At 42.9% G+C, this 11,507-nt stretch overlaps 1 protein-coding gene across 1 annotated transcript; it reads left to right on the forward strand.

The window, feature by feature from the left end:
• The first annotated feature begins 977 nt into the window (after positions 1-977).
• Positions 978-10,024, forward strand: LOC138772535 (keratin, type I cytoskeletal 47 kDa-like). Its single transcript, XM_069953000.1, has 8 exons — positions 978-1,711; positions 3,072-3,154; positions 3,252-3,408; positions 6,554-6,715; positions 7,779-7,904; positions 8,204-8,421; positions 8,494-8,564; positions 9,813-10,024. The coding sequence occupies exons 1-8, from the start codon at positions 1,052-1,054 to the stop codon at positions 9,908-9,910; spliced, it is 1,575 nt and encodes a 524-aa protein (XP_069809101.1). The 5' UTR covers positions 978-1,051; the 3' UTR covers positions 9,911-10,024.
• Positions 10,025-11,507: the final 1,483 nt, after the last annotated feature.

An 11,507-nucleotide genomic window follows, 5' to 3' on the forward strand; every position in this document is an offset into this window, starting at 1 on the left:
GGGGGGGGGCACTATCTACACTGGAATGCACCTATGTACTGTATAGTGGTAATACCTATCTATATCCTTGGAGCATCTATCTACACTGGGACACAGCTGTCTTCGTACTGGGCGGCAGTTAGCTAGTTAACTAGGGTCACCTATTTACACTGGGGGCAACTCTACTTACTGGGGGCATCTATCTACACTGGGGCAACTCTACTTACTGGGGTACCTATCTACATTAGGGTGCGCATATGTACTGTATAGTGGGAATACCTATCTAGATCCTTGTAGCATCTATCTATGCTGGGACACAGCTATCTTCATACTGGGCAGAAGTTACCTACTGGGGGAACCAATCTAGCTACTGGATGTAACTGGACCGTTATCACTTATAGCTGCTATTATGAACCGTGTGTATTTGTAGACTGTCTAGTCTAAGTTTATACTTTTTATGAATTAGGGAGAGTGGTGGTACCTTGTATAAAGCATGATCTACAACATGCTGTACCATAGCTGGCCAACAGAGTCTTTTCTGAGGAGAAAATTTTCTTATTCACAATGTTCTAGTAACACAACTTGTTATGTTTAGATAGCCAATATACTTTGCACTTTGTGTGCACTACTACGTGTAAACTACCAGAATTATATATCCTTCTTCAGCTATAAAACCCACCTACCCCCAGGCAGATCTACACTGTGCCAAGATCAGTGACAACTAAGCATGCACAGGGAGAAATCATATAATAAACAGCATAAATAATCTGCTTAGACAGGTACCGAAAGGCTCCAGCAGTTAATACCACTCCACCCATCTTACCCTTTCGATTTAATAAACATGGCCATGGGCTAAAATATTTGTGCAGATAAGAACATATCAAAACGGAATAAATTATTTACCTGGGCACCAAATCCGTGATCTTACATAACAGTGATTTCTTCCAGAAGAAGGCAATAGGATACACCCACTATTATTTCATATAAAAGGACGGGAAAAGTGACAGAACTACCATCCGGGCGATAAAACAGCTGCAGATTGCACTGACAATTCCTTCTCCGATCCACCACCATGTCGTTTTCAAGGTCTGTTGGTGGTTCCTTTGGTTCATCGTCACTTACAGTGCGAAAAGATGAGGAAAGTGGTGGAGGTATAGGATACGGCGGGGGGCAGGGAGGAATAATCATGAATGGATCAGGTGTAGGCTTTGGAGAGTTTAGTCATGAACATATGGGTGGTGGAGGTTATGGAGGAGGATTTGGTGGAGGTGCTGGTGGTGGCTATGGAGGAGGATTTGGTGGAGGTGCTGGTGGTGGTTTTGGAGGAGGACTTGCCAGAGGTTCTGGTGGTGGCTATGGAGGAGGATTTGGTGGTGGAGCCGGAGGGGGATTTGGTGGAGGTGCAAGATTTGGTGGAGGAGCTGGCGGAGGATTCGGTGGTGGAGCTGGTGGAGGATTCGGTGGTGGTGGAGGATTTGGTGCTGGAGGACATGGTGGTGGAGGAGGAGCACTGGAAGACATTTTTGCCACCAATGAAAAACAAACCATGCGGAACCTAAATGACCGTCTGGCTTCCTACCTGGAAAAGGTCAAGGCTCTAGAGGATGATAATGCTGATCTTGAGCGTAAAATCCGAGAGTGGTATGAAAAGCAACGTCCAGGCTCAACTACTGGTGTGGGAGCAGCAGACTACAGCAAATTTGATCCAATTATCGAAGATCTCAGGACTAAGGTAAGATGTCAACTTTTATGCAAGATGGAATGGGAATTGAGTGAGTCACAGTTTTCATTTCACAGATGTCATGTTTGTGGTTGTTGCCTGGTTGGCTTTTCAAATAAAGGTAGACTTAAAGCGGTATTCCCAAGTGCCGAAAATTCATCTGAATCAGCTCGGCATCACTGTGTCTCCCACTGAGGTTACATATGTCTTCAGGGACGGACAATCCAAGCCCTGGAGATATGTGTAGGCTCAATGGGAGGCATAGAAGGGAGTGAAAATACATACTTACTGCTCCCAAGGATCCCAATCACCTTGTGACGTCACAGCCCGGCCTCCACATTCAGAGTGGAGGGTGGTCAGGAACTTATATACATAAAAAAATGTTGGTTCGTAGTCAGCTCACCTATTTTTCCTGTGTTCATGGACTCGAGTCTTTTTGGGGGAGGAGGGTGCACGGATGAGTAAGACGCCGGCTCAGCGTTGTAATGCGAATGATGCAAGGGAAAACAAGTTATTTAAAAGCTGAGGACCCCTTTAAAGTCCCATCACCTAAACTTTTGCTAGAAGATAATGAAAGCAAAACATAATTGCTTTCTTTTTTAGTTTGGCCCCTTTGTCTTCCTGTAGTGTCGACAGCTCGTTGGCTAAGTCCCATTTCAGACTGTGATGCAAGGGAAAACAAGAGGCTTCTTCCAGCACTCCAAAATTATAATAAATAAAAGCAATCCTTTAATTCATAAATATTAAAAAGTTTTACTCCTCTTGGGAGAACCGACCAACGCGTTTCACACTTCTAGTGCTAGAATATACCATGATTTAGCACTAGAGGTGTGAAACGCGTTGGTCGGTTCTCCCAAGAGGAGTAAAACTTTTTAATATTTATGAATTAAAGGATTGCTTTTATTTATTATCATTTTGGAGTGCTGGAAGAAACCTCTTGTTTTCCCTTGCATCACAGTCTGAAATGGGACTTAGCCAACGAGCTGTCGACACTACAGGAAGACAAAGGGGCCAAACTAAAAAAGAAAGCAATTATGTTTTGCTTTCATTATCTTCTAGCAAAAGTTTAGGTGATGGGACTTTAAAGGGGTCCTCAGCTTTTAAATAATATATGTGAATTCTGAAAAGCAGTATACTGTATTAGACAATTTAACCATGTGTATATGTACCGGAGGCTGCTGCTTTGTATACTTTGGGGCCCATGTAGGGTATATCTAAGCTGATGTTGGGACCCTCCCTTTACTTTGGTGGCTGCTTGAACCTGAGCAAGGATGTTTCTCTTTGAGAAAGAACAAGATATGATTTTGTCTTCTACAGTGGATGAGGGAGGGACACTTACAAGGCTTGATCACTGTTCACCCTTTTATTTTAGATTTTGGCCGCCACTATTGAAAATGCCAAGATCCTTTTGCAAATTGACAATGCCCGACTGGCAGCCGATGACTTCAGACTGAAGTGAGTAAATCAAATATGTTATCTGTATGAAGTGGATAGGTGGTGCACAGGAACCCATAAGGATGACAGTATGTTGACGGGGATGATGTCTTTACAGGTATGAGAATGAGCTGGCTCTCCGACAGAGTGTGGAGGCTGACATCAATGGCCTACGTAGAGTCCTGGATGAGCTGACCTTAGCAAGATCTGACCTGGAAATACAAATTGAAAGCCTCAATGAAGAACTGGTTTATCTCAAGAAGAACCATCAAGAGGTAAGAGGTTGTAAGGGATATCCAGAATTAGAAAAACAGCACCACAATTGTCCACAGGTAGTGTGAGATATTACAGATCAGAACCATTCACTTCAATAGAGCTGATATACAGAAAACCTTCTTTGGCCTTTACCAAGTTTACATTTACAGAAAATATTGGCTATGTTCTTTGTGAAGACCACCCCACCAAAATATCATCTTATTTACTTGCAGTCGCATTGCACCATCCACAAGAGCAACGCTACACCAGTGCCATCCACTAGAGCAACAGTACACCAGTACCATCCAAAAGAGCAACACTACACCAGTACCATCCGCAAGAGCAACAGTACACCAGTACCATCAACAGGAGCAACACTACACGAGTACCATACGCAAGAGCAACACTACACCAGTACCATCCACAAGAGCAACACTACACCAGTACCATCCACAAGAACACCACTACACCAGTACCATCAGCAAGAGCAACAGTACACCAGTAACATCAACAGGAGCAACACTACTCCAGTACCATCCATCCACAAAAGCAACACTGCACCAGTACCATTCACAAGAGCAACACTACACCAGTACCATCCACAAGAGCAACACTACACCAGTACCATTCACAAGAGCAACACTACACCAGTACCATCAGCAACACTACACCAGTACCATCCACAAGAGCAACACTACACCAGTACCATCCACAAGAGCAACACTACACCAGTACCATTCACAAGAGCAACACTACACCAGTACCATCAGCAACACAACACCAGTACCATTCACAAGAGCAACACTACGTCAGTACCATCCACAAGAGCAACACTACACCAGTACCATTCACAAGAGCAATACTATACCAGTACTATTCACAAGAGCAACACTGCACCAGTACCATCCAAAAGAGCAAAACTACACCAGTACCATTTAAAAGAGCAACACTACACCAGCACCAAACTGGCATAGTGAGTCTTATAGGCCAGGCAATGCCCCCTAGGGAAAAGTTATGCAGAGTAGTAACTGTCCTACAGACACAAAATAGATCCCTTTCTAGCACCACCAAATGGAGGGGTTATCCAGCGCTACAAAAACATGGCCACTTTCCCCCTACTGTTGTCTCCAGTTTGGGCGAGGTTTTGAAACTCAGTTCCATTGAAGTAAATGGAGCTTAATTGCAAACTGCACCTGAACTGGAGACAACAGTAGGGGGAAAAGTGGCCATGTTTTTGTAGCGCTGGATAACCCCTTTAAGGCTTTTTAAAGGGTCATGCATCAAAGGGGTATTGCCATCTCTGACATGGATAGGATACCTAGCTGGATAGTAGGGGATCCAAGTCATCATGAAAATAGGGACAAGCTTGTACACAATGGGGGAATTTAATCAAACATGGTGTAAAGTGAAACTGTCTCACTTGCCCCTAGCAACCAATCAGATTCAGCATTTCATTCCTTACAGACTCTTTGGAAAATAAAAAGGTGGAATCTGATTGGTTGCTATTGGCGACTGAGCCAGTTTCACTTCATGCCATGTTTGATAAATCTTCCCCAATATGAAGGAAGCACACCACTTATTATTGGCCAGCACTCTGAAGAGATAGCGCCTTAAAATGGGAATATCCCTTTAACATTCAGAGACATTATTTCTATTAGGTGGTACTACATAGCAAAATGGAGGGCAGCTACACTGCATGTTGGAAAAGTGAGGTGTAAACCTACATTGATATAGGTAAAAGATGAACATTCATGGCTTTATAAGCTGTGTATTGGTCATAGAGACATGCCAAATATTTTCATCATTTAGGTCTGGTTGTTCGTCACTAGAACGAGCAGGGAGAAGTGCTTTGCTTAATGCTTCTCTCCTCGGCTCACTGGGCATAACACAAAGTGGTCCCACAGACTAACAATAAGCGTCTCTATGGCAGGCCAACAGTTTCTTAAGGTAACAGTGCCCATTTCGGCCTAAGTAAGTCTTCCAATTTCTCCAACAGTAGGAGAGGTATTAAAGTAGTGGAGTCGTGTTTGTTATTAATGATACTGTACATTCTGCAGACATCAGTCCAAGGTTAGGAAGTTACTTAAGACCTAGGTGTTGATGACCTTTTGTATTGGTTGTGTGTATGGCATGACACAAGAGACAGAAGATGATTGATGCGGCTTCCCGTAATCCCCACTCATCCTTTAAATAAATAGCAGTTCAAATGTGTTCAAATAGCTAAAATCTAAATATATTTTCCCTCTGGCATTTACGTCCAGAACCTGTCTGTTCATGACTTGACTGCAGAAATTCTTCTGAGCTTTCCTTATGGCTGCCTTGTAATTTACATTCTCGACGGTGTCAGCCAGGCACCGATTCTACAGAGGGTATGAAGCAATCTATGACATTAGTAAAAGTTTAATTTAAAGGGGTTATCCAAAGATTTTTATTCATCACCCAATGATCCAAAAACACCTCTTCTCTTGTCCTTGGTCTCTGTCTGGAGTATTGCATCTCAGCCAAGGCATATAAATAGGGCTGAGACGCAAAATTAGACGTGGCCATGGAGAAGAATGGCACTGTTTCTGGAAAAGACTAAGTATGTCCATTTTTAAGGTGTAGTAATAAGTGTTTTCATACAGTCTTCATTCCTATCAGACATGTTCATTAGAGATGAGTGAACCTCAAGCATGCTGGAGTCAATCCGAACCCGAACGTTTGGCATTTGATTAGCGGTGGCTGCTGAAGTTGGATAAAGCCCTAAGGCTATGTGGAAATCATGGATATAGTCATTGGCTGTATCCATGTTTTCCAGACAACCTTAGAGCTTTATCCAAGTTCAGCAGCCCCAGCTAATCAAATACCGGATCGACTTGAACCCAAACCCGGTTCGCTCATCTCTAATGGTCATGCATGGTCATCTGACCTGGTCTGAGCAGATTACACTACCCATACACACCTCTGTGCCAAAATGTTCCCAATGCATGCTCAGCACCCAAATGTGCATAGTATAATTAAGGATTATGGCAGGCAAGTCTGATGCCACCTTAAAGGGGTATTCCAAGAAACATTAACTTGTCCTCTATTCACGTTCTCCTTTTTCTTTAGCTAGAAATCAAGGTGACTATATATGTTTTCCTCATAGTTCCTAACACATATTCCTCTTCCCTTCCATGTATCTAGGAGTTATCTGTTCTCCATGGAACACAGGCCGGACAACTCACAGTTGAGATGAATGCGGCTCCAGGCAATGATCTGACCAAAATACTGAATGACATGAGGGAACAGTATGAAGCCATCGCTGAGAAGAACAGAAGGGAAGCTGAGGCTCGATTCCTTGAGCAGGTATGGAGAAATACTATGTTCTCACGCATAGTTTCTAAAAAGACTTCTTGACCATCATGACAACTAAGCCATGCCATCGAGACATACAGGAACCCTCATAATGGCTGAAAAAGTCCCCAAAAACTGACAACCTCTGCCTCTTACCTGATCCAGTATGTGGGACTGTCCTGGTTATATCAGGGCTGTTGCTGAGTATGTAAGTAGAAAAGGGAAGAATTCAGTTGCTTCCAATGACAGTTCCATCAAAGTGAAGGACTTGCTTGCTCATATCCGATCGTGCGACATTTGATTACCAGAGGCTGAAGAAGTTGGGTGCAGCCCTAGGAAGTCCAGGAAAACATGCATATAGCAAGAATTCAAAAAATTCTTATTTCTTTCAATACATGACTTGTAGTAGTAGATCAGATTGTAAATTAGTCACAGTTCAGGGGAGAAAGACCAATAGTCACATGGAATTGCAATCAATGATACCACAGAACAGGGTGCGAAAAACTACAACTATGCCAGTGGTCTCTATTTGTAAAACTTCTTTAAACTGAAGAACTGCAAGACCACTATATAGGAAGGTGCAAGAAAGTAGCTTTGGGGAGGGTACACTGGGTAGCGTAGGTGCCCTAAGAGGTTACATTCCAATAGGTGGCAAAAAGGCCACTCTACCATGGCCAAGGTATCTGTAGAGCAGTAAACTAAGAAATAGAAAATCCTAACTATGACTAATGATTACAGTGGTTATCCAGCCTTTTCTTAGAAACAGGACTACTATTGTCCTTAGGTTGTGCCTGGTATTGCAGCTCAGTTCCATTAAATGGAGCCAAATTGTAATACCACATACAACCTGAGGTCAAGAGAAGGGAGTTGAACCCATGCTTCCATGTATTCCCATAGGTATTTTCAGTAGGTCCAAGTAGCAGGATGCTATCTATTGTTTTTATCTTCAAAGGACTATTCTAGCAAAAGGGGATTGTGCAAAGTGGCCAACTACCATTCATTGGTTTCATCTGTCTAAAACATATGTTATCCTAATCATATGACTAATATATAATCTGCTACTTTGTTGTTTCAGAGTAATGAGCTGAAGAAAGAGATTTCGGCTGGGGTGGCTCAGGTGCAGTCCAGCAATTCAGAGATCACCGATCTAAAGAGAAGCCTTCAAGCCCTGGAGATAGAGCTGCAGTCCCAGCTGGCATTGGTACGAATATGTATGGTGATAAGTAAATGGGTCTAATGAATAAGTGGAACAATATATGCTATATTGGAGAACATTGCCGAACCCGAACAGTTTGGCCTCTCTGCTCAGCATTGCCCATAATCCTTTGCTGTGATAGAGACAAAATGGTGACAACAGCTCCACTTTTCTTACATCAAAAGAACAGGAGGTTGCAATATATCAGTCATAAAGATCAGACTTATATTGCGTAGACTTGCACAGTTACAATGTAAAATCCTTAAAACAAGATGATTCATTTAAACTATTGTTCACATCTGCAGAAAAAATCTCTTGAAAACACATTGGCAGAAACTGAAGGTCGTTACTGCGCCCAGATCTCGCAAATACAAGGTATCATCAGTAGCGTGGAAGAACAACTGTCCCAGCTAAGATGTGACATGGAAAACCAAAGCGATGAGTACAAACGGCTCCTCGACATCAAAACCCGTCTGGAGCAAGAGATTGAGAAATATCGTCAGCTACTCGAAGGAGAAGGAGGGTAAGGAAGGCACATGCTCAAGGATTAAAGTGTGTTCTGAGCTTCGACTAACAAATCCTTTCCTTATATAAGGTCACTGGGCATTTCATCAAGTAGCTCTACAAGTCAAAGGTCCCCGGCAGTTTCAGTGGATTCTTCTAAAGGTGAGTTGTCTTTAGGTGTCATTTTATATGAATGATGCAACATTAGGCAATACCTGACAACTGTGATGGGACTGGCCAACCATCTAATTGGTACAGAGTTCTCTCGACTCTCCCTGATGGCAGATGTTGAGGGAGAGAAGGATCGAGCATGTTGAATTTGAACTGCCCAATCCTTTTGTTCTCAAGGAGGAATGCCACCACCAGCCTCTTTCCATTTAGAATACATGTCAGGGATGAAGGTAGGGGCACCAGGTGACATAGCATATGGACCACAACTGTCTTATGCGTATGGCCAGCATACATTAGTATGGATACAATCATGGCGAGGACCACATAGCCATGGACATTTTGCAAAATAGAAAGAACCTCAAATCTCGAAATATGTTGAGTCTACTTTTGACTTTGAGGGGCTTCTGTCATGGCCATATGGAACTAATAGACGATGGAGCCCAACTCAGGTTTTTCTTTTTATGAAGAGCACTGCTTGACCATGGCTCATCCATATATTATGGCAATTAGAGATGAGCAAACCTCGAGCATCCTCGAGTTCATCCGAACCCGATTGATCGGCAATTGATTAGCTGGGGCTGCTGAAGTTGGATAACGCTCTAAGGTTGTCTGGAAAACATGGATACAGCCAATGACTATATCCATGTTTTCCACATAGCCTTAGGGCTTTATCCAACTTCAGCAGCACCGCTTATCAAATGCCGAACGATTGGGTTCTGATGAACTTGAGCATGCTCGAGTCGATCCGAACCCGGTTGGCTCATCTCTACTCATCTCTAATGGCAATGTATCCAGATGCCCTAACATGATGATCCAGTATGGTATAGACCAAGTGTGGCCATATATGTGTGATGGCTATTATCCCCAACTGGACCATAAAAATGTCCCTTGACATGAATGAGAATTGGCAAGCGTATCTATTTCCATTGGACTAAAAAAAAAATCTGTAACACTGGATAGTGTAAATGCAACTTTTTCTTCAAATATCAGGTCATCACCTATCGACACCAAGGTGCAATGTAATAGAACTGCTAAAGGAGTATTCTCTTAGACATTTATGGTATCTTCATGTCATAGTCAGAAGATGTCTATGGGACCCTCAACTCATGGACCTTCATTGGTCACATACACCAGCAGAACACATTAGTTTGCCTTGCACTCTTCTAGAACGCACTTAACCCTGCATTTATGTCCAAAATGTTATTTCCTTATTACTAACTTTTTTGTTTTCTTCCAAAGATCCAAACAGAACGAGAAAAGTCAGGACCATCTATGAAGATGTGGTGGATGGAAAAGTTGTCTCTTCAGAAATGAGGGAACTCGAAGAGCGATATTAACCTAGACCTCCAAGAACATTATCAATGACCCTCTAGGGTCTCACCTTCTGTAATGCTTTTTGCTTTCTTTGCATCTTCTGCCCAATAAACCTTTGCAAGCAAGTTTGTATATAATTGTGTAGCGTTTTTCTTGACACTGCAGGTTAATTCTAGAAAATTTCTTGGTCAGAGGACAGTGACAATGCTCAAAACCTCCTGACCTTTCCCAAACATCTAGGGGGCAGTGACATGTTGAGTGATTGCGGTGCATGGAAGAAGTGGTATGGACCACTATACTGAACTCCCGGCATCATGATTCATTATGATGCCAGGAGTTCCGAAACAGTTTAAATTTTTGTCAGTACAGTAGCATGAAAAAAGTCCAGCCAGACCCATTTTTTTGGCCATCAGAAACTGGCCAAAGGTGGCAAACATACCATAACATAAAGGGCCAGAGACATAAGACTACCCTTTTAATGCAATCATTCTAAACACCCCCTGCCGTCCCTTCCTAGGCCAACGCTTGTTGTAACCAGGTAGGTGGCATGAGAAACACTACAGCGGCCCATGGAGACACAATTTTTGTGTCCCAAGACAACCATCCGGTGTAGTGTCCTGCCCATGCTTAGTATACAATAAGTATTATCTGCTGCACATGACCATCTATGCCACTGGGTGTGGTCATCTGCATCAGTGGGCGTGTCTATTGGCAACATTGGGCTGGGTCTGGCTGAAGGAGGAAGTGAGATACAGGAAGTCAGGGGGCGGAGCATAGAGTGTGACTGAGGGGGCACAGAGTGTGAGGAAGAGTGGGAGCAGAGAGCACAGAGTATCTCTGCCAAACCATCTGATGGCCCTGAACACTGCATAGTGACTATATACTTGGCTCTATGACAAGAGAGTGAGAGAGGAAATCTCCATGTTAAGATCTGTTGTAAGGGACTATATAGAGAGGAGTGTTTTGCTGGGCATTGTAGTGCATGAGCTAAGAAATTATAAATTGTGTGACAAATTATGACTATTTCTTGCAAGCAAGTTTGTGTGCACATAAGACTAAGGTGGATAGATCATTAGAATGTGAAATAGTGGCTAGTCCCCACAATGACTTCCCCACAGGCTTGCTGAGGAACAAGCTCTGGACAATGTGTGCAGCCGCAGCTACTCTAGTGTAAACACCCTTGTCCTCAATTTGTGTGTGGTATTGCCTCTCAGTTCCATTGAAGTTGTAATACCACATGTAACCTGAGGACAAGGGTGGTGCTGTTTTGAAAGAAAAGAATCCTGGAAAACCCCTTTAAATTGACTATCCAGCATAAGAAAAACATGGCCATTTTCTACCAGAGACAGAACGACTCTTGTTTGGATGGGGTTCTGCAACTCATTTGTATTGAAGTGAATGGAGCTAATTTGCAAACTATACCTAATCTGGAGATAAGAATCGTGTAGTCCCTGAAAAAAAGTGGCCATGTTTTTCTAACACTGGATAAGCCCTTTGATTAACTGTTTGCAGATTAGTGTGAGTTGGACAAGGTCTGGACAGGTTATTCTAATGTAAATAGCTGTGACTCCATTCATCTACATACAGAATCTGCACGGATAGTGACATGCTTGGAAAATT

The sequence above is a fragment of the Dendropsophus ebraccatus genome, chromosome 14, assembly GCF_027789765.1.
Source record: "Dendropsophus ebraccatus isolate aDenEbr1 chromosome 14, aDenEbr1.pat, whole genome shotgun sequence".
NCBI lineage: Eukaryota > Metazoa > Chordata > Amphibia > Anura > Hylidae > Dendropsophus > Dendropsophus ebraccatus.